At 38.3% G+C, this 23,185-nt stretch overlaps 1 protein-coding gene across 4 annotated transcripts in view; it reads right to left on the bottom strand.

Annotated features, from left to right (window-relative positions):
• Positions 1-23,185, bottom strand: part of fhod3b (formin homology 2 domain containing 3b) — a 91,586-nt gene that overhangs the window by 14,001 nt on the left and 54,400 nt on the right. For all 4 annotated transcript variants that reach the window (XM_016680688.1, XM_016680689.1, XM_007570005.2 and 1 more), the window contains exons 4-10: positions 22,764-22,831; positions 20,174-20,279; positions 4,443-4,537; positions 3,551-3,662; positions 2,393-2,487; positions 1,366-1,509; positions 1,011-1,258 (exon numbers count right to left, since the gene is read on the bottom strand). In XM_016680688.1, the coding sequence (XP_016536174.1) occupies positions 1,011-1,258; positions 1,366-1,509; positions 2,393-2,487; positions 3,551-3,662; positions 4,443-4,537; positions 20,174-20,279; positions 22,764-22,831 (868 nt within the window). The remainder of the gene's footprint in view (positions 1-1,010; positions 1,259-1,365; positions 1,510-2,392; positions 2,488-3,550; positions 3,663-4,442; positions 4,538-20,173; positions 20,280-22,763; positions 22,832-23,185) is intronic.

Below are 23,185 nucleotides of genomic sequence, written 5' to 3'. Positions count from 1 at the left end.
ACCCAATTAACTTTAATTAGCTATTTAATCCAACAATGATACATTTATTGCATTTACTGTTTTGTTCCAGCTGAATTTTATATGACAAACAGTATGTTATATGAAAGATGAAAACAAAATTGTAAAGAACAAATCTGTTTATCTCGTAAAAATCTGCCCTTTAGGGGTGAGTATACATTTGAGACTCACTTTTATAAAAAAAAATACAAGACTGATGCAATAAAGAGATACACTTTGACAAAATCAACTGATTAGGTTTGATTAAATAACCAGAGATGGAGCAGTAGACAACGTCTTGTCTGGTTTATTTGACAGTGTGGGATCATCACACATAACTCTTCCTCCAGTTTGCTGTTTGGATCCCTCCTGGTTGTCTGGATTTCATTAACAATATGGAAAATTGTGCTCTTCAAAGGGAGCTTGAATTTCCTGTGGTAGGGTGGAAGAGGATAGGCTGGTATCGAATGGCCTGCTGGATTGAATTTAGCAAACCTGAAGACCTGAGTGCAGTCGAGAACACGGGTTGGTATTCTGCTTTGAATTGCTTTAAGATTGTACATTAATGAGACAGACCGTCAAAATCAAAGTGGTTTCTTTTTACTGCACGGTCCAGTAAAAAAAACAAAAGAAAAACAGTTGAATCAGTTTTGAATTCTGAGTGCTTTTAGTAATAAAGGTTCGCTTGATATGAAAACACACGGGGTTGTGTAGTTAAGGTTCAAAGCAGCCTCTCTGAAGTAAATATGACATAAAGCAGAGCATAGATAGATTATATCGTGAGTTTATATTTGGTTCCTGCTGCTATCCGCAGCAGAAAAGAGGCTCTGACATGAAGAAAATTAATATAATCTTACTTTGTAGCAGGAGGCTCCTATTTCATTCTTTAAATTATGATCTCTGGCTGGAGAAAATGCATCTGCTCCAGACTGGACCTATAAATCTGAAAAGTGTACCCATATCGTTCTGGAATATTGTTCACCTTTCCCCTTCTTCTGCTCCTTTTGCCTCACCTTTCGCTGATGTCCTCAACTCGGTGGCCACCAAAGGGAAGGAAACTACTGGAATGGGAGTAAGAGTTGCTTGGAGACGCCGAGCTGGAAGAATGGTCTTTGTTATTCTGCAGCGAATGTCTCCGGCTCCGTCTTCTCTCCAGGCCCCGTCTCTCATTGGTACCACCGACGCTAGCTCTGCGGCGGTCCTTCCTGCCACACGGAGGCAGCTGGGCTTCGTCGTCCCCGTCCTCGTGGCGAAGAATCGTCTGCATCAAAATGTCATTATAGTTTAACAAGGTGACGAAACACTGGCGATGACTCGATACCACTATGCTGAGGTGTGGGTATTTGTGTTCAGCGAGTGACTTCTTACCTCATAGATGTTGAACTGTTCAACAAGATCAAGGTCAGTGCCCTTTCTGCCCAGGTGTCTCCGGGCCGTCGCTTCAATACCTTGTTCCTCAAGACAGTCGACCATGTCGTAGTAGGAGTCCTGATCCGGAAGGGCTGCCAGAGTCTGAGAAAAAATAAAAAATAAAAAACAGTCGGTTTGAAACGAACCACTAAATGACATAAACATGTCAGGGATATTTGCTGCTTTGTCAGACTTGTTTCTATGAATTTATTTAGCCACATTTATTGGGCACTGAAGTTGAAATAGGAATAGCTGTATCTGTAAGAGTCTTCTGACAGACAAGAAAAGAGCAACAGTACTTAAATTGTTTGAAGTAGTTCACATTAACAGTTGAGGTAAGCTTAATGGTGTCAAAGTAAACAAAGGTTTTAAAAAGTTAATATCTTTCATCATAGAGGAATGAATGACAGTCATTTAACAGTTTAAAGTCCTGACTGGTGGTCTCTCCAGGGTGACCAGCCCTCTCACTCATCTACAGCTGGAGAGGGGCACCAGCACCCCTCCCGACCACAATGTGATAAGGGTGTGAGGAAATGAATGGATGGAGTTTAAAGTCCTATAAATGAGCTGCCAGAAAATCTTGCTGTTGGAGCATAATGCTGCTCTTCCTCCGCCTGTTGCTGCACACTACCGATCAGCTGACTGAAAGGAGGCCACGTCTCCTGTTGCTCAAATGCAAGAAAACGCAATCCAGAGATATTTCTAGAGAAAAACAACAGACGGTCATGGTTGTCGAAACTAATGGAGGAGCCCTCATTATTCTTGCCATCTGATGTAATCTGACAGAGGTTGTGCACAGACAAGTCTTATCTCATTACAGAGTGAATGCTTCTTTGCAGGAAACACAAACTCTGTCCTCATTTTGATAATTCCTGAAAATGTTAACATTTGATCACAATCTATCACCAGGTGGAGACAGCAAAGCACACAACATATCAGGAAAATTAATGGTTTACCAATAATAATTAAAGTTGTATTGACGTACCTTATTAATGAGCGTCATGGCAAACACCAGCAGCTCCGTATCCACCCCATCCTTCTCCTCCAGGATTTCCATGACATTTGACCAAAGTTTTTTACCTGTACCACCAATGTCATGCAAGGGTTAATGCACGATGAAACCCAAATAAAAACATCTGATCATTTACAAAGAAGGTGGGGGGGAAAAAAAATCTATACCGATCCATCTGTCTGTTACAGGGCAAAAAAAAAAAAAAAACAGTATAAAGACAAGTCCGACCAAGAATTAAAAAATTATATTTTGTAGCTTCAGTCAAAAGACAAAGCATCGGTGACCGTTTTCTGTATTGTGCTCAGCCTTTAAGTCGGTTACTTCTTCTCATCCGGAGCTTGGAGAATCATGTTCAGTCTTCCTCTAACCCTCAGTAGCAATGGTTTCACACGGAGGACAGACTGACGGATATCTGACCCCTCCACACAGAAGGCCAGCCCCGGCTGCTCGCTCACAGGACAATGCTGAGCTTTTAAAGTGAGTTGATAAAACTTACTTAAGGCGTTAGTTACAGTTTGTCGAACAAGGAATAGTTGATGTAATCACCTTCGCTGTTTTTTTGTCATCAGTTAGAAATATATTTAAAAAAATTAAGATCTTTTTTTCAAACCAATTATTCGGATTTTGAGGTTTTTTGGCTGTAACAAATCCTTCATCTTCATGGCTTGTAAAATCCTTTAGATTCCTTTTTTTATATTATGTTTTTCTGCATAAGAAAAACACAAGGCAGGCTTCAACCAAATGTCTTCAGATTAAGAAAACAACGTATTACTGGGCTTTAAGATTTATTACAGATTTTTGGCTCACTCGTCATTGTCATGTGTATGCATTGTGTTCCTGCTGCTAAAGCTGCTAAGTACACTCTAAGAAATCAGTCATGTTGTCTATTTGCTACATTTAATACCAGCTGGAGGAAACTCTTAGAACGGACCCATACTTGATTACTTACTCATACATCTGCCACTGTTCAGACTATCAGCAGCCTGTAGTATCAGTTTCCCTTTTTTTAAGGAATTTGTGTACACTTAAACTAAAATGAAAGGAAATTTTAAGGACAAACTATAGATATGTGTCTGACAGTGCGTTCTGTCTACACTTTCTTGCTTTTTTTCAATCTTTCTGGCCCCGTACCTCCTTTGGTATCCACAGTGTTCACAGCCTTTATTAGTAGGGCAGCATTGCTTTCTGTGTACTCCACAAACACCAGCAGCAACTTGAGGGACGTCTTCACCACCAGACGAAACTATTAAAAATACAAAGTGGACAGCAGGCACACAATTCAAAGAGGGAAGCTCAATATTGATACATTGATAGCTCTAAAATCAACTTTAGACATTGCTGATATCCATTAATTAGCATTACCTCAACATTCATGAATGCTTTGTGTTATCATTTTGTCTGAGCGCTTTCCTGTCTGGACAGTCAATTTTCATAACTGTGACAGTGTGAACAAAATACTGCATATTTAAGAATATTTGGATACAACACCAATGTGGAAAATATTTAAAATCTGGTGAAAAAAAAATATACAATTAGGCAAACTTTTAAACATCAGTCTTGGCATAACAAGACAGATATTTACATATACTTTAGTTTAAAACATCAAAAAGTCAGGAAAGGATAACGTAATTGCTAATTTCAACAAGCTGAAAGGAAGAATTGACAGAAAAGAAAACAAGAATAGCAATGAGTCACCTGTGATAATATGACAAACAACTCTATGATGGATCTAATAGGGGATTTTCATTAAAAGCAACAAAGAAGAAGCCGAGTTCTCTGCCATAATTCACATAAAATGGGTAGTAAATAAGATCTATGGTTCCTCAAGCAATTTGGCCACAAGGGGGCTGAAGCACCATAATGTCAGGAAAGGACTGAATCCATTTGGACATCGTGATATAATCTGTTTTTAAGTGCTCTGATGAGATTACCTAGGTGAGACTGTTGCGATGACATTACAGAGCTTACAATCTCTGAAGGGAGTGGAGATCTTTTCAGGGCTAATGGTTGCATTCGTTTTTACCTTTGATCCAGCCAAGGTGTAAAGCCACTGGACTGTTTCATTGTGAGATATGAGCCCGTTCATCCCATCCACGTACAGCATTATCTGGCCTAAAGCTACAGAGAGACAAGAGCAGAGGACGGATTAGATTATAAAAAAAGTGTTTGTACAGGCCTTAAAAAGAATGACTCTTTCCTTGACACTTCATGTGAAAGCGATATAAAGGTCTACAAAATCTGTAAATCAACTTGAGACTACATACTGTCAGTGTGTGGGAGGCTTCACTAGGAAATGTCAGGCTTCAGAAGAAAAAAGATCATAATGTTTATGACCAAAGTTAGATAGGCTAATACCTTTTGTCTAGTAGCAGTGAAAATGCCATTTTGCCTCAGGATGTTAACTTGGAGCAGAAAGATTGTTTGCTGCAATGGCAAATGAGCCTGAAGCTTATTTGGTAGTGTGCTTATTGTAATTTTTCTATTTCAAAGACAATCCTTTACCTTCCTGGCTGACGTCTAGAGAGGTTGTTTTAATATTTTCAACATTACGTTCTTTCCTCATCTAACGAGAAATCTAATGATGGTCATTACGAACAAAACTGTTCAGTATTGGTTTCTCAAGATGACAAGACATGTAAAAAATGTAATCTTTGTCTCAAATAGTATTTGTGAACTGTAATCAGCTTTTTTTATGTTCCCCCTGGAGAAATGGCTTAAAGAAATAAAGAAGACATAAATACTTAAAACCATAGCAGACGCTTGTGTTAAAAGTTTATATTTTACAACAGTGCTAGAAATATCTAAGGAAAGAACAAACAGCATGAATGATGCATTAACTGGCTTAAGAGCAAAGAGATTGTATTTAAAGTGTAACATTTTTGGAAGGCCTGTTTTTGGGCTGGAGTTTCAGCTTTGGGGTAAAACACGATGGAAATTCTCTGTAAATCATAGACATGTCTGCAAATACTGACATTTTGTAAAATTGGGGTGTTGCAGTAAAAAAAAAGAAAAAATCTAGATTAAAAATATAGAAGTTCTTAGCTTAATATTAATAGCAGCTCAAAGTGAATGACCAAATGAAAGAAACATTTAATGTTCCTCAAAAACAGAACAATGCAATCATTTCTTACGCAGTTTAAAACGCTTTCTCATGAGACCTCCTGCTAAAAGCCTGCAGTTATGATACATATCCCTCTGCGTTCCTCATGGCGGGTTTGAAAATCATGTATCTGCTGTAGATAAGCCAAAATTCCCAGGTGCAGCTGCTGTGTGTACATCACGCATGAGAGCGAGCCCGGATCCATATCTCTGTGTGTTTACGCATGCTGATGGCTCTCTGGAGCAGCGGCCGCAGAATTTCATCTTTTATCAATAAGGGGTCAGTTCGCCCCAACGTGTCGGACGAAAACGAAAAGGTTCATTCCTGATGCATGCTCTGCAGCGAGGAAAACAAAACTAGATTCGTCAACAAACGAATGCAGGAACAGCTGAGCCTGCATGTTTCTTTTCAAAATCCATACCTGCAATAGGATCGCTGTGCAGACTTTTATCTCCTGCAGGCACCTGTAAAAGGTATCTGCAGAAGTGCTCTGTGGTTTTTGAGGAATGTCCAGAGCAAACAGGAGTGAGAAAACAGAGGTGGCCTTAATGAGGCTTTTAAAAGTGCCATTACACGAAGCTGCTGACAGATGAGACTTTATCTGGTAGCCACAAAATGAAATACCTTTCAGATCATTCTGACATGTTATCATAAGACGTTAGTAAAAAAAAAAAAGAAAAAAAAGAAAAAAAAAGAAAGAAAATCTAATAGATAGAAAGTGGCTGAATTTCTGACTTAAACATGAAGCCAAGTAAAAGAAAAACGAGAACGAATATATTGCGCGTGGATTTTATTCAGTGAGACGCAAAATATATGCAAACTGTTAGAAACCACAACAGAACCCACATAAACATTACCTTTTTCCTCACATGTCAAAAGTGCTGCTTCATGAAAGCCTTCGTTGCTGGAGGTCACTTATGTACAATTTAATGTAAAGCTCCAAAAACCACATGAAGTTGAACAGTCATGGCGAAATCACACTGCAACGGTTTAAAGTAAACTGGATTGCCCTTCTCTATAAGGATAATATCCACGAGCACAGAGAGGAAATTGTCTATTCACTTTCTAAATGGTTACCAGTGCAGACAGCAGATGGAGTTGGTACACTTTGGCAAACTAACCTGTATCTAATAGTTATTCTGTGTAAGTTGATCTAGGCTATAATGTTTCTTTTTCCTTCAACTCTCCCTGAATTAATAGTTTGTGGAACAACCTTTTACTGCAACGACAGCTGCAAGTGTTAAGATGGAAATTTGTGCCTGGTCTTTTTTTTTTTTCCCAAAATAGCCCCAACTGTCAGAATAGATGAAGAGCTTTTGGGAACTTATATTTTCTAAGTCTGTAGAAGCTAAATTGGATTCAGGTTTGGACTTTGATTGGGTTCTTCTAGCCTATGAATGAGCTTTGAGCCCAACCAGTGTAGTTTTGGCTGCGCGTTTAAGATCGTGGTCTTAACGATCCTCCAAAGTAGAGGATCGTAGGAGAATCTCCAACTTAGTCTCAAGTGTTTTGCAGTCTCTAGTCTAGGTTTTATGTGGATGGCCATGTATTGGTAGGTCAGTAGTTGTTCATTTTCGGACGGTGGGTTGAGCAGTGCACCGTGGGCTGTCCAGCGGTTGTGACATCAGTTTATAACCTAACCGTACTCTAAACTTTTCCACAACTTTAGTCATCATGACGATGATTTGTTCACTAATCTCTTCAATAAATCTCACAGCAACTCTATTCAATCCTCAATGATTCAAGGTAATGTAAAAAGTTTCTACCTAAGTAAACCCAGAAGATCGCTGCGAGTTATTGATACATTGAAGTTTGTCGTTGTAATATGTGTGTGAAAATGTGAGAAAGTTTAAGGAGTACCTTTCAGTGACACATAGTAGTTGCATTAATGGAAACGTACAGTTACTGTAACATAAAAACCAAGCTTTTAGGCAAGATGAGCTACATTTTACTGAAACCCAGCTTCAGTGACAGTGTTTAATGAGAAGCTTGGTCTCTGCTGATCAGTCATTTTATCTCAGTGGGAAGCATTTTTTTTTCTTCCTTTCTTGATTGATTGATTTAAAACTTCAAAAGGTAACTGCAGACCTATGAACTGTGGGAGACATAAACTGACCTAGAATTGAAAAAGAACTCCAAGCTTAAACAACCGAGGTCTGATGGAAGTGTTTCTTCTGGGCCTCTCCCTCTCATAAACCACAGCAATTATCTTCCACAGCCTCAGGAATGTGCAGGAAGGGCAGCTCCATGACCACTGCCGAGGTGAGAAGCACACTGAGGTCTGGGAGGCTGGACCATCTCAAGCGAGCAGAGTCAAATGCAGATTCCCAACAAAAAAAAACTCAAAGTTTACCTTTAAAGAATCAGCTAAGCAGTGAAATGTGTTGCTTGCACTTGCCACTTTGGTTTCTCTTGCATTTTAAATAAAATGGGTCAGCCAAGCTGGCTTGTTAGGGCACAGCATCCATTTTCCCAGGACTTTTGGTTACAGGCCAGTTCTCCATCCAGGCTAATGCAACTTAAATCCCCTTATCTTATTTATTCTGCTTTAGTGAGAAGCTGGACTCACATTTTTAATTTTAGCACTCCATATTTTCAGAAGTTATTTTTGCTTTACGATAAGATCCAGAAAAAAAACAAACAAAAGGTTTTCAGGTATAGTTTGGTTTGGTTATCTTTGTATAATCAGAAGAAAAAGAACTTATGCAGAAGTAAAAGACGGATTAAACTAACTATGCTGATTTAAAATGTGCATTATTTAATCATTGAGCTAAACAAAGTTTATTAAATGTTCAGAGTAAGAGTTATATACAAACAGAAGACTTTATGACTACTAATTTGTGAAAAGGGTTGCTTGTGGTAATGAACTTATGGAAAAAGTCTCAGTTCTCAGCCCTGGAGTGCTTTATAGTGTTTTCTTAAGCTATATTTCATGGCTTGCCTCTTCATGGGGATTGGCAATAGTGCTGACTGACCTTCAGGGCTGTTGTTAGCCACATACAGCAATAAAAACCCATGAACATATTATATAGTTGGTCAAATTACAGCTTAACCCTAAGACTTGTAAAAAAAATAAAAAATAAAAAATAAAAAAAATGCTGAGACACTAGATTGATCTCCACTGATGCAAAAATAAAAAAAAATAAATAAATAAAAATATATAGAAGTTATGTTCAAAGAGACATTCCCCTTGAATGATTTTAAAAGTTTTTTTGTTTGTTTTGTTTGTTTGGTATTTACTTGGATTCTTTTTTGTTTAATTTCTGAAGTTAGCTAAAGCAAACCTGATGAATAAATTTACCAGTAAATGTCATTTCTGCGCATTGGCATTCACTCTCCAATTTGCAACAAATATTATTAGCTATATTATGTTGGGTCTTGTAGACACTGGGATAGAGAAGATGCTTCGAGAAGTGAAATATCTGAAAGAGAAATTCTGGGTTGTAGCAATTTGAGGTTTACTGACATTAGAATCAAGACTTATCTCAATTCAAACATTAATTTTAAGTTTATTGTTTTTGATGGGTTTTAATAAAGCTTATGGTTTTACTCATTTGTTCTTGCATTTTAAACGTTGTACGTCTGTATGTTTGTTTTGTAAGCAACGTCCAACTAGATATACACTACAAATTGGCTAAGGGTGTAAACGTTTTAGTCCGTTCACACCAAAAACTTGTCACTAAAAAGAACCAGTGAGATCAGAAATTTGCTACAGCAAAATGTCTGAAAGTATATGTAGAGAAGCTTTAACTAGTGTTTGCAGTCACACAATCTAAGGTCAAGAAACAAAGCCAAGAAACATTATTTGATGATTATGTTGAAAGCTGACACGTTTCCTTTTGTTTCTGACATTTTTCCTCACTGCGTTCAATGCCTCCAGGCTAAGGTCTGATTTAGCATCTGAGGGCCATAAAAAGACAGGTTTACAGCTCGGCTCTTATTGTATATGATCTGGATTAAGACACGGTTGTGGACTGCCTTCTATTTGTTAGTCAGCTAATCACCCAGACCATTAGAGCCAGACAAAGTGCCTCTGCCAGAGCAATTTCAGTCACCGTGCCGTCTGCCAGACTTGCACTGAGCCCCATAAAGTAAAACAACTGGGGGATACTTTCATTTTCAGGCGTGCATGTATTTGGCATCCGATAAAATTTGGTGTAGGCCCCTAATCACAAACACAATCCCCGGAGACAAACAAACAGAGCTAATGGGACATTAGCATTAAGTAAAGCAAGAAAGGCTCTCTGATATTTGGCTGAGTAAGCACCGCAAACATCATGAACGGCAGCGCAGAGGAGGGCAGATTAGTAAAAAAAAGAGGGGAGGAAAAAGATTTTTAAATACTACTTTGTCTACTTCTATCCCCTCTGTTATAAATAGTTGCAAATGTAGAGGTGTTATTGTCCTAAACAAATGATAAATGTTGCAAAGAAAATAAAGAAATAAATGAACAATGAACAGCTGGGCTCTTTGCCAACAAATGAGCTTCTGCATTCCATCCAAACAGGACAGACTTTGGCAAACTGCATCACATCCACCCACTTGTAAAGTGAACTGAAGGATGAGCTGTGATAAACTCTTACCACTCTTGAGGGGATTGTGATGTGATTCTGATTTTGGTCACATGCATGAATCCCAATGTGAATCTGATGTAAAGCTCATTCAAAAGATTCTGCGCTTTGGATGTTGTGTTAACGGCAGCATGTATATTGTTGCTCGAAATGATGGTGATACTGAAGTAAAAGCTTGATGTATTAATAGAACCTAAAAAGACTTATCATGAAATAGTTCTATTCTGAATGGTTTCACAGTAAAACCAGGCTCTGAAAAGGAACTGGAATTCCCCAGCCAGTGGGTTTGTTGAGTTTGGAAGATATCTACAGATCCAGGGAGAAAACTAAGGGGAGGCAGAATATAGGTCAGGCAGGTGGGGCTGAACTGGGTCCAGATGCAAGCTTTTTGCTCATATGAGGGCCACTGTGGTGTGATTCAGTGGGAGTGGCATAAATAAGCTTTATATTCGAGCACAAACACATGTACTCTTTTGTTTTAGTGTTAATAAATATACAACAAGGGAGTAATAAATACTGTAATTATAAGCTAAACTACAGCATATTTGTTAATTTTAATGTAGCAACGTTTTTGTCAATTTTGCGCTTGCTTTTAGCTCATGTTTGGTTAGTTTATTTAATGGAGTCAAGTTTATTAATTGCTTGTTTTGTTGCCGTGCTTGTAATTTTGCTTTTGTTTCTATTGAAGCAGGTCTTTCTTGTAAATCAGATGTTGGATATCAGTGAGACAAGCCCTACAATTAGGGTAAATAAAATAAAAATAAATAAAATAAAATAAATAAAATCAGTTTTCAAAAAAGTTTATTCAATTTACCCAAAGAATAACGCTGGAAGGAAAGAAAAATATAGGCGGTGCACCGCTGAGAGTTGGGACGTCAACAGCTGAAACCATGAGAAACTAAATTTCCTCTTTCCGAATGGAGTCCTTCCTGTCAGCCCAGGGGAGAAAATTAACAGACAGGTACCTTTTACGAGAAAAACTATAAACTTAGAAGCTATAAAATGAATATTTTATTGCATGAAGCCGAAGTTTTATTTTAAAAGTCAAACTTGCTGAAAAACAAAACAAAAAAAAAAATCATATTTCCACATTTATTTTATTTTTAATTTACTTGTAAAAGTTGATAAGAGCATCAAGGAAGCTTACAAGTAGTTTTCCTGGAGTATAAATATGATAGTACAAAGTGATATGTTTCTCCAAGTCACTGTTCAAAATGGGAAAGATGAGAAAACATGCGCTTTTTCATACAGCTCAAACCATCTCAAACTGGTTCTTAAAATGGCGAGTTCCTTCACTGTAAAAAGGAATAAGTGGATATTACTTTAAAAAATTTGTAAACTTGTTGCCTCAAAAGAATTAAGTTTTCCAAACTTAAAAATGTTAGTATGTGAAACTACATCTTAAATTTACACAACTCAACTAACTTGTGCAATTTTAGTGACCGTAACTTAAATCAACTTAATAAATCTGAGTATGTGGTAATCAAACAAGCAAAACCATTTTTTTTAACGAGAAACTGTATAGAGAGAAGATGCTTGCTTGAAACAGTCTCAGCATTCTGCTTTTTATTTATTTTTCAACTCAATCTTTGACAAAAAAGCAGAAACAGAGCAGGGTGCTCATAAAAATGAACATAAAACTCACTCATGGTCCAGTTTCATTTATCCAAATGCAAATGCTAAAAAACTGGTTAATAAGAGCGGTAATGTTCTGAAAGTAGCCTCAGTCTTGATGAACCCACGACACAGATGAAGCGTTGGAGTCTACGTTTTCACCCTAAACATCTTAAAGCAAACAAAAAAAGTGCTTTAATAAGCTGCTGCTGCTGGTGGCGCAATGCATTGTGCGATTCCTTGTTGGCCCATCCCTGCTGTCACATATAAATCAATTGCCTCAAAAGAATAAATTATTGCAACATATAAAAAGAAATAAAGTTATATTGTGTGATTTAAGTATTGAAAACTTCAAATAACTTGATAAATTTTGTTTAGCTGCACATAAACAAAATAGCAAAGACATCTTGACACTATAAACTTCTCCATGGTAAACTATATTTTTAAGCTTAAGTGTTATTCAAATTCCTTTTTTCTGCCCACATCACCAACAGAAGCATTATTTTGTCAACCCACACATGTTAAAGAAACGTGGCGTCATTAGTGAATATTTTATTCTTCATCAGCGAAATTGGTTGCGCAAATGTTCAAAACTTTCTCTTCAGTTTGCAGGTTAGCTTGAGCTGAAATGGAGTTACGTCTGGGCACGTCCTTAACTTTAAGTGTGTTATGAAGCTCATAAGCTCATGTACACACATGTACACACACGCATACACACGTGTAAGGTTAAGGAAATGACTCCACAGGGCGTAACTAAGACAGAGGCCTAGAAAAGGAACCGGAAACTGTTGTCCGGTGCCATCTTCTCTGTTTCCCATAAGAAGCATGGTGATGGACCAGCGCTATAACGGTAAACTATTTGTCCAAAACAATGTTATCACTTATTTGGCTTTATTAAATTGGACTGAAGATTTCAACTCTGTTTTCATGGTCATTCAAGACGATTCCTCCAAAAAAACAAAAAACAAACAAAAAAAAAGAGTCCAGGGCAATAAGAGTTAACCCTTTGCAGTCCAAAATCATCATCACTTTCAAATAACTTAACATTTTATGCGTTACCTCAACTTTAATAGATTACGTTATCGAGCATTTTTTATCCAAAAGTTCACATCGCTTGCTCAAGATGAGTACAAACAACAAGATGATAAGAATTAAGTTACGTTCACTTGAACTCTCTTATTAAACAGAATGTTTTGTTTTACAGTGCTCCTTCCACAGTCAACAAACCTGAATGAATCTTTAATGTGCTGGAACAAGAGATTCATATCACAGATGTACAGCCAACAAATATACTGCAGCTTTGTAATGTTACATGTCGATATGTATCTCTGAGGGAACATTTCAAACAACTTGTTGAGTCTGTGCCATAAAGAATTAAGCCAGCTCTGAAAACAAAAGGGGGTCCAATCTGGTACGAAGCATTGTCAGTCAAAACAGAGCAACATGGACTCTTTAGGTCAAGACTGAGGTATTCAGGAGTTTTAAATGTATGCAAAAAATCTGCAAAAGACTGGGTGAAAAACCTGCATGAAACCTCCAGAAAAGTTATGCTTCTAGTACCACAATGAGAGCCTGGCAGGAGACCTCGGCCTTGTTCTTCTCAGCATATCTGGTGAACTTATCTTCTCCCTTACCGTCGGCCCAGCCTAATCACAAAAAAACAAGTAACTGATCGTAGTAAAAACCTCAGCACGTATCCGTACCTACACATTTGCACGAAATCCACACGGAACAGCTCAGACCGAATGGAATTGTTTATCCAGACGATGGGACATCGTAAAGGTTTCCCCTCCAGAGCAGACGACCTATAACACAGCCAGACAACGCAATACGCGCTGTTTCCAAGAACGGCTTCCAACGCCTCTGTTACCTCAACTGTGCCTGGGTTTTCACTCAAAGCGAGGTAGTCAAAACAATGATCCAGATTCTAAATTAAGAGCACTAAAAAGACCCTCTAGTATGTAACGGTATACTGGAAAAATGTGCTGTTTTTTTTTCACATGATCACATTCATCTGTACACATTCGAAGCCAGCCTGTAATCTTAGTTCAGTTTATCTGTTGAGTATTAACATGGAACATGTGACAAACTGTGATTTTTGCTGGGTTTCTTTAGACATCTCAGCACAAAAGAGGTAAAACAGAAAAAAAAAGAAAAAAAAAAGAAAACACAGCTGGTTCAGCTACTATTTGTAGGAGAGAAGAAAAATTGTTTGTTTACTGTGAACTTTTAGATCGCACACAATCTTGGCACAGGGATGAAAAAGCAAAGCGCAGCTGTGTCACTCCTCAACCTCAGTGACATGCCACATGTACAGTTTGAAGCACTATGTCCCGGCACAGACAAACAGCAACAACAACAACAACAACAAAAAAGAATAAAACATATCTAGTCTGATGTTTTTACATGCACTCAAAGTTTAGCAGACATGGCTGCCTGTGAATATCTCTGGCCAAAGGCGAGACCGGGATGCGTTGCTGGGAACAGAGATCCACATCCCAAACGTTTTAGGAGGCAATGAAACACTCGACTGGAACACAGTCCACATCGATGCTTCTCTGCAAACCTCCAGTCACAAAGTAGGAAATCACAGCCATGATAGAACAGCCGTGTCATCAGAAACAGGAGATCTTAAAACAGTAGCAGCAGCAGAGGGAGAGAGAGAAATATACACACCTCACAGGAGCGAAGAAGACAGGATGAGATAAAAGCATAAAAATGAAAAATATGGCCATAAATTATTTCATAGTTATACTTCTGGATCTGGCTTGTTCACAACACAAGTCCTATCTGTTAAAGCTATAAATACTACATTTGCAGTACAGTGTAAAGCAGCAGATGAGATATGGCCTCCTCGGCATGACAATTTATGGACATGTTTTCCAAAAATGTATCCAAGATCGCTCCGGTTCAAAGCTGTGAAAGTATTTGACCCAAAACGGATTTCTTTTTTTTTTTTTTTTTGGCACACTTATGTGTTTCAGATTATCAATCAAATACTAATAGCAGACAAAGATAATCTGAGTTTATACAAAAAGGTTTTCAAAAAATAATTGAATTTTTTGGGTGAAAAAAGTGATACACACCAACCTAGCATGATATAAAAAAAATATATAATTGTCACCGTTGTGATGTAATGAATTAACTATCAATAAACAGTTTTTGTGGTTCGATTTCACAAGTTGCGCCCAGGGCTGCTAACTGCAGAATCAAGAAAGCATTTAAATTAAACCCGTCTGAACATGTGATGGGCTGTTTGGCTGCTTCAGCACCAGGATGACTTGCCATGCTGATGGAAGGATCAATTCTGCTGCAGAAAATCCTGAAGGAGAATGTCCAGCAAATTGAATGTTTTGGTTTGGCCTAGTTAAAGTGCAATTTGGATCTGAATTACCTGATATGGTATGACATTAAACAGAGTGTTTATGCTAAAAAAAAACATCCAATATGGCTGAATTAAAATAATTCTGCAAAGAAGCGTGGGCTACATTTCTCTTAATGGCAACTGAGTTTTATAGTTTCTCTTGTTGTGTTTGTCTATCTTAAAAGTGTATTTGATGATCTGAAATATTTACATGGAACATAAACGCAAAAAAACAGAAAAAAAAAATCCTCCCAGAAAATTGTTTTTCACTGCACTACGAGAGTAAAAGAAAGGCGGCAGCTTCTCTAAATTCCCGTGTTTTAAAAAAGCTAATCTTTTCTTTTAATTTGTTTCCACTGCAGATTTAAGACAGCAGGCGCTTTGTCAACAAACGCATGCAAACCGAAGTGGCACAGGCTTTGTTCGGGAAAGCATAGCTAAAAACACAACTTAAAATGAAGAATGTCAACAACGAGCATTTCAAAGAAGAGAATAATTGCTTCAAGTCCATTGTAACTAGTGCTTCTTTAATCTACCCTTTTTTTTCCCCCTCAGTCACTCCTGTTTTTATAGAAACCAATTAAACATGGTTGTTGTTGTTATTATGTTTGTGTCCTTATGAATTGGGCCAATGGAACAAAGATTCAGGAAGAAACGCTGTTATCCGGCTCTTCCAGCCCATCTCCTTGTTTTGTTCTTGGTAATTAGTACCATAAGGCTTATTTTTCTCACCACAGTCAAAAACTTTAAGCTTCCTGCTGAAACCTAGCTGACCCTTTGCACAGGTTGCTTTTATTTTAAAGCTGTGAAAGCACTTACTGGGCTGTCAACAGTGATAGGTTACCCTGAAAACACAGTACATTTGGTACCGTAACACAAATGGAAAAGACAGAATGGCACAAAGGCAGGTGTGGATGCAGTGACTTGCCTTGCAAAATGATTCCAATTTAAGAACCTTGAACATTTCGTCATGTTACAACCAAAAACTTAAATGTGTTTTACTGGTATGTTATGTGACAAACCGTCATGAAGTAAGTAGGAAAATGAAACATGGCTTTTTTTAAATGTGCCATGCATTTTGTATTCAAACTCCACATGTCAAAACTTTGCAGTTGGATTTAGATGCTGCCATCACCAAGTTTCTTTTGGTGTTATCTGATCAGAGCAGCTCCTTCCAAGTGTTTGCTTTGTCCAGCTGCAAGTAGAGCTTCTCAGGGATTCTTCCTGCTGCACTTCCAAAAGGATCTAATAGTTGTCCCATCAACAAGATTCCTTCCCTGAATATGTGGATCTCTGCAGCCCATATGGCCACATGTTTTGGCTGATCATCTCGGTGAGAGACCCAGTCGTGACGACTCATTTTCAGTTTTTTATTAGGAGGCACTAGCAGTTTTTCATGTGATTTTTTTCCCTAATATTAAAAAAAAAAAAAGAAAAAAGAAAAAAATCATCATGCCGTTATGCACTTTAGCAAGGCTCCAAGGAACATTGGAGGAGAAACAGGCCCACAAAATGTCATTCTTTACTTTGCACCGGACATTTGAAATGTTTGTTGCTGAAAAAGCTCAGTTTTAATCTCTGACCAAAGTTCCATTGGAGTCTCCAGGTGAGACGATTCCTCTCTGTAGCGTGTAACTTCTAAACATGGGATGATGAAATCTCTTCAATAAACGATGATGCTACCACATTAAAATACGAATCTATTTTAAGGCTGTTTCCACATCTTTTTTCAGGGACGCAAAGCAGAGACTACGTGTTTTACCGCAAATGAGGACTGAGTGATCCAAATGAGGCGTCTCTGGGTTTCATAACTAATTACAAAGTTTACAGGAGAACCAGATGGCATTGGCACCTCTGAAAGAGTGACCTCACACCCTTACTTCTGGTGAGATGATAAAGGCGCGCAAACTCTCTCCTGAGCCCCCAAAAAGTTCAGGTCTTCAAGAGCTAAGCCCAGGTTTTGAAGGCCTCTGCCAGGTGTGAGGGGCCATGTAAAGGTCTGTGTGAGCACTAACTAGCCACAGACATCTCCAGGGGGCTTTCCCAAGACAAAATAACATAAAAAAGAAAGAACAGAAAAAACAAAAAGAAAAAAAAATGTGAAGAAGGGGGAAAAGTGTGGATTGCATAGAATCTCTCACAGATTTAAGACTGGGAACCTGTTCTTGTAAAAGGAGAGCAGACTGGTGTGCATGTGTGCATGTGTGTCTGTGTGTCGTTTCTAACTACAAAAGATCCGTAAGATTGAAGGAGCTTCATGGAAGAGAGCAAGATTGTTTTGTCGGGAAAGTTTTTTAATGCACACCAGACAGATGGGTTCAAGACTGCATTTTCTTCGCTTATCCTCTTTTTTTTTTTTTTCCCCCAAGGCTCAACTTGAAAGACATTGCAGAACAAACACCCACATTAAAGGTGACCAGTATTTGATACCATACAGCGATTTCTCTCCTCTCATGCCTCACTGTGCACGTGCGAAAAGTTAAGACGACTAATTTACTCCCCTGACCCTGTAGAGAATCCCTCTGACTTAGCTGCTCTTGGAAGTCATCGACAGCAGAGCAGTCAGATCTACATGCGTTTCTGACTCGTGCATGTGGGTCCCAGCTCAAACTCAGCTTGTGTTCTCCAAATAACACCCCACAGAGGGAGGGTGATCTACTATGCTCCACATTTCCTCAGCTTGTCAGCAGAAATTAGGTCAAGAGTTGAAACAGTTTAAAAATTCTTAAGGGAGAGTGTTTCTCATAGTGATGTAGAGAAACATACGGAAAACAGCAGTCTGTGGTGAAGACATAAAACAATAGCAACAGACTGAGTAGAATACAGCACCGTGAAAAATTACGTATACCCTTTGAACTTTAAAAACATCTAGTCGCTTTACTGGTGTTGCTTAATGTACTCTACTGGGATTTTATGTGATGAATTATCTAAAAGTTTTGCAGAAATGCAAATGTGTTTTAATCCAAACCACGGGTGTCCGGCTCCAGTCATTAAGGGTCGGTGTTCTCCCGACTTCAGATGTGCCTCTGCTCCAATATAGCTGTTTCAAATGGTCCGACAACCTACTCAGTTTGTCAGATATCTACAGAGGCCTGATAATGAACCACCAATTGATTATTTGTTTCAGATGTGTTAAGCTAGTAAAGAACAAAAACATGCAGGCCTCTGAGGGCCTGCATTGATCTAAACCATTTCATTGTTCCTCTTTATGTTCAGGGTTGTTTTCCTTGACCTTTTCCTTGGAAGGTGAGCCTCTTCCCTAGTTTCTAGTATCTTGCAGGTTTTCTTCCAAGAAAGTTTCCAGATATTAAAGGGATTTGGATACAGGCTAAAAGGTTCTGTCCTGGTTTCGTCTGTCCAGAGCATCTCCTTCTTCTGTGTCTTTCTGGGAGTCCTGACACTCTTCCATAAAAGAGTACCTAAACAGTTGTCCTGTCAACAGATTATTCGACCTATATTTTGGATTTCTGCACCTCTTCCAGAGTTACATGAGCCTAATAGCTTTGTCTGTGATTAATGCTTTCCTTACCATGGTGTTCACTTAAGGTGCTACGCCACGCTGCTTCTTCTCTAAAGTTCATTAAGAAAGTCCCTAGACCTTCATTTCATGACTGTATTAATACTGAGAGTACAGTAAATGCATTTGGATTAAAGTTTCTTCTAAAGTAAACTTTAGAAGTTAGTTAGGGTTAGAAACTTACAGAAGTTTACATATGGGTAGGAAATTAAATGCATAGGATGCTTTCCAGGTTTTTATTTGTAAAAATATGAAAATAATGTCTGATTTTGCTACGGACTTGTTATGGACTATTTTTGTTGGACTGTCACATAAAATCCCAGAACAGCATATTAACGTTTGGTTGGAATGTGACAAGATGTTTCACTTTTTTTTTCTTTGAATAGCCCAAAGGAAGGTGGTCTCACAATCTTCAGCCAAACTTCAGTAATAACTTGTGTTTGTGGATAAGTTAGTTTCCAAAAGCCAGCTGTTTTCATCCTCCATCGTGTTTTGTGTCATTTTGCCCGCTATGATTTATGAGTCTGAACGTGAGCCAACTCAGATGAAGCCTGAACCATTTCAGATCCGATTCTGGAGAGGCAGCCCGGGTCATGAGATGAACTGAGAATAATTGAGATGAATTGATCAGAATTTTTGAGACCAGTTTCAAATCCCCCCGTTTTTTTCTTTTCTTTTCATAAAGGTTAAGCTGCCAGCACAATTTCATCTGTTTCAAATTTGTCTGAAAGAACTATGATATATGTAGGAAGTATTTATCATTATCACAACATAATAGCATATTTCACATAAAATAAAATAAAATAAATGTATATACTATCCTACAGGTAGCAGACAAAAGAGTATCAATAATGTGTGGGCTGTAAAATAGCTCTAATAAACTTGCGGGTATCGCATTTAAGTGAAATGTGCAACACGGGGGTGAAAAACACTGTGAAAGGTGTCTGACCCATGTGATGGAAAACATTTGGCATAAGCTCATATTAAGCCAATATCAAACCTACATAGTTAATGAAGCACAGTCTAAAAGATCAGCGTAATCATGACAAAAAAGTGACAATAAAAGAAAGACAAATACAATAAATGGAGAGACGGAAAGAAAGAGAGAGAAGGCAAAGTGGAATTAGTTTTATGATCTGTAATATCCTGGCAGAACTTTATTAGACACTTAAGCATGTGTGACCTGCTTTTTTCACAGCAGGCTGTTAAATGGTAGTGACTTTAGAATGAAAGCTGTGGTCTTCAAGTATCCACGGACAGGGTGTCCTTCACCTCTTCAGCCTCCGCACAAATTATCTTTCACCTCCCCATCATGGGAGCCATAAATTAGGCAGCTGCTACATTTGGTCTAACCGAACCACGGTATCTGCAGCACACACTCGAGTGTGTTTATGTGCTTTAACTCTGCGTGTGTGTGTGTGTCTGTGCAAGAGGGTCATCAAGCACAATCATCAATTTACATAGTTTATATACACACATGTGGCTCTTGATGGGTTTATGGAAAGAAAAAGTTGTTACAGGGCTGATTAGAAACATCCTCGTGGCGAGGTAAGAGGAAGGAGCATCGTTAGTTTACTGGTGTACGTACCCCTGAGGATGTAATTCTGGTAGTTCTGGTCCGCTTCAGCGCCCACTTTGATCAAACACGTCAGTCCTTCAGCTACCACAAATTCGTGAACCAAATCTTTGTCATCCTGAAAAGAAAGAACAAGGAAAAAAGGAAGCTATTCAAGATGAGTTATTTATCAGTCACAATATGTCTGCATAGACATAGATTTCAGCCAGTGGACATAAATTACCCTCTTTTTCACAGTCACTATAGTATTGGGATTTTAAGTGACGCACCAGCACAAAGTAGTGTATAAAAGTGTAGACGATGGAAAATAATACACGGCTTACTTTCAGGTTTTTTTACGAGAGGAATTCTAAAAAAAATGAATCCCATTTACTGTAACACTCGAAAATAAAAGCCTATGCAACAAAAGTTGAGTTTAATTGCAATTGTAGCAATTGCAATTATTTGCATATTAATAAACACTTTATATTGATAAAAAAAAGAAACATTTTCAGTTCAAATTTGCGTGTGTGGTGTAAAACAGGGTGACCAAGAACACTATTTTGAACCAGACCCTACACAGGTATCAAGATATATATATATATGTACAACACATACAATAACTAAGGCAGCTGGTTGAATTGGATCCGTTTCGGTTTCACATCGCAAACTTAGCTTGTATTTTGTTACTGATGGTAAAACCACCTGTGTTTCTCACACCTGTTGGTGACTGCATTATTTAAGACCCAGCATCAGGTTTTCTGCAGGATTTATCGCTTTCTTATACATTCTACTGTTCAGATGGGAAGGGGAGGAAGGTAGCAATAAACACTGCGGGGTGGTCAGTGCTTCTTGCGTCCCTGGAGCAGGTCTAAGTGCTTCCAGAACATCTTTACCATATATCACCGACGGAGACTGCAGTCACTTGGTACAGACTCCAAATATACAGAAGTCCACTGAAGAAACAGACATATGCACATCATTTCTGAAATGAGCGGATTTCACGAGCGTTAATAACATCCCTCGGATATTCGATGGAGGTAACCATAGCGAGGAAACTTGAGGCATTCTGATCTATTCCGGTGCAGTCGAAGCGTCTGTTGCTTTTGTTCCCATATCGTAACCAGACCTCAAAAGGTCCGCAGCTGCCACGAAGGCAGACTCTCAGCAGCACAACTCTGCCTTACAAAAGCAGTACTGTTTCCAAGTGTGAGTGTTCACTGAATAATGTTTTCACACCACATATATCTCTTGCATTTTAATGGGTGAGCACGAACCGCTGCAAAAATTGCAAACGCGAAGCGCTGTGGACGGCGATGGGATCCTGCGAGATTTAAGTTAAAGGGAAATGTTCTAACTGTGCTTTGCAAAGAACTTTTTTCAGATTTTTGTCAGATTAAAGCCAGAAAACATGTTTCACTGGGATTTTATGTGTGATAGATCTACACAAAGTAGTGCACAATTGTGAAGTGGGAGAAAATCAGATAAATAGCTTTTAATTTAATTCTTGTTTCTTCAAATAACTTGTAAAAGCATTCCGTACTTTCCTATTCCATCCCTGATTGAATACTTTGAAAGATCTATTTTGCCTGCAACTGCAGCTGCAAGTCTTTTAGGAATGTCTGTCCTACCTCTGCACATCTAGTCCATTCTTCTTCACAACATAACTCATGTGCAGTCGGAGTGAATGGAGACAGCCATAAACATAAAGTATATTTTTCCCAGTAGGACTTAGGCCTGGCCTTTGAGTACATGGATGGACCATTCTAGCTCTGGATGTTGTTGTTTTGCCTCAAGGTGAAAGTCTAACCTAGCTTGAAGGTTCACCTTCAAACTCTTATCAACTCTGTCCAGTTTTTTTCTTGTCCTGCTGAAAAAAAAGCATCCTCACACCATGAGGCCTTGGTTGATGGTGTGTTCAGGGTTTTATTTTTCTGTCACACAGTGTTTGCATGCGAGTTAATTGAGTTCAATTTTTGTCTCATCTCACCAGATCTCTGTCGTTAACACGTTTGCTGTGTCTTCCACAGGACTGCCCTATCTGATCCGATCCATCGGAGTTCCCTGAACCCTTTGTGGCTTCTTTGTTGAATAACGCTCAACAATTTAAGTGACTTTAAGTGTCATGAGACACTTAAAGTCACCAGACATTTTAAACACCTGGTGATGTCTTCCTTGGTTTGCTATTGACCCATAGTCTTTCCATTTTCAGATGACATATTGAACATTATTGCATTGTGAGATGTTTCGTTCTCAACCAAACCTCAGAGGGTTTAATCGATCAACCGCATTTATACTGAGATTAAATTACCTACCTAATTTTACCTAATTACCTACCTAATTACCTACCTAATTTTAATTAGACTACCTAATTTTAATTGATGACTTCTGAAGGCAACTGGTTCCACTAAATTTCCTCTAACGGCATTAAAAGTAGAAGGGACTGAATAAATAAGCAATGGCAAATTTTTGCTTGTAAAAATATATAAAACGGCACACAATTTGAATAAAACAACCTAAAACGTATGGTGGCAAAAATGGCCAATTGTGTGTGGAAAATCTCAAGAGGTGTGAATACATTCTCAATGCACTGTCAAAGAACTAACAAATACTGAAGAATTACCTGAAAAATCTGCTTCAGCGAAAAAAGTGCCCTCCGCAGCTCCCGTCCTATGGAGTTATAGAGTTTTTCTGTGAGGAAAGAAAAAAAGAAGAGAAAGGTTAACAGCAACATTATCAGGAGAGGGGACTGGGAGAGCTGACTTCTCTTTAAACACCATGCGTTTTAGTACACTACAAGATGATATTCCCATAAATCACTTCCTCGTGTGAATGCAATGCACACAATATTGGACTCAAGCAGCTAAATACGAAAACTTTCCCACAAGGGGAACGAAGAAGGCATAAAAACAGTAGGAGAAGCTCAGACAACATCTGCAGAGAGTTAGTGAACAGAGAATGCTGCCTACTAACAAGGACCAATCTGCAATTTACTATAATAATAATAATAATAATAATAATAATAATAATAATAATAATAATAAT

This window comes from Poecilia formosa, unplaced genomic scaffold (assembly GCF_000485575.1).
Source record: "Poecilia formosa unplaced genomic scaffold, Poecilia_formosa-5.1.2 Scaffold253, whole genome shotgun sequence".
NCBI lineage: Eukaryota > Metazoa > Chordata > Actinopteri > Cyprinodontiformes > Poeciliidae > Poecilia > Poecilia formosa.
Note: the sequence above shows the minus strand (reverse complement) of the source record. Positions and strands in the feature narration are given on the sequence as shown.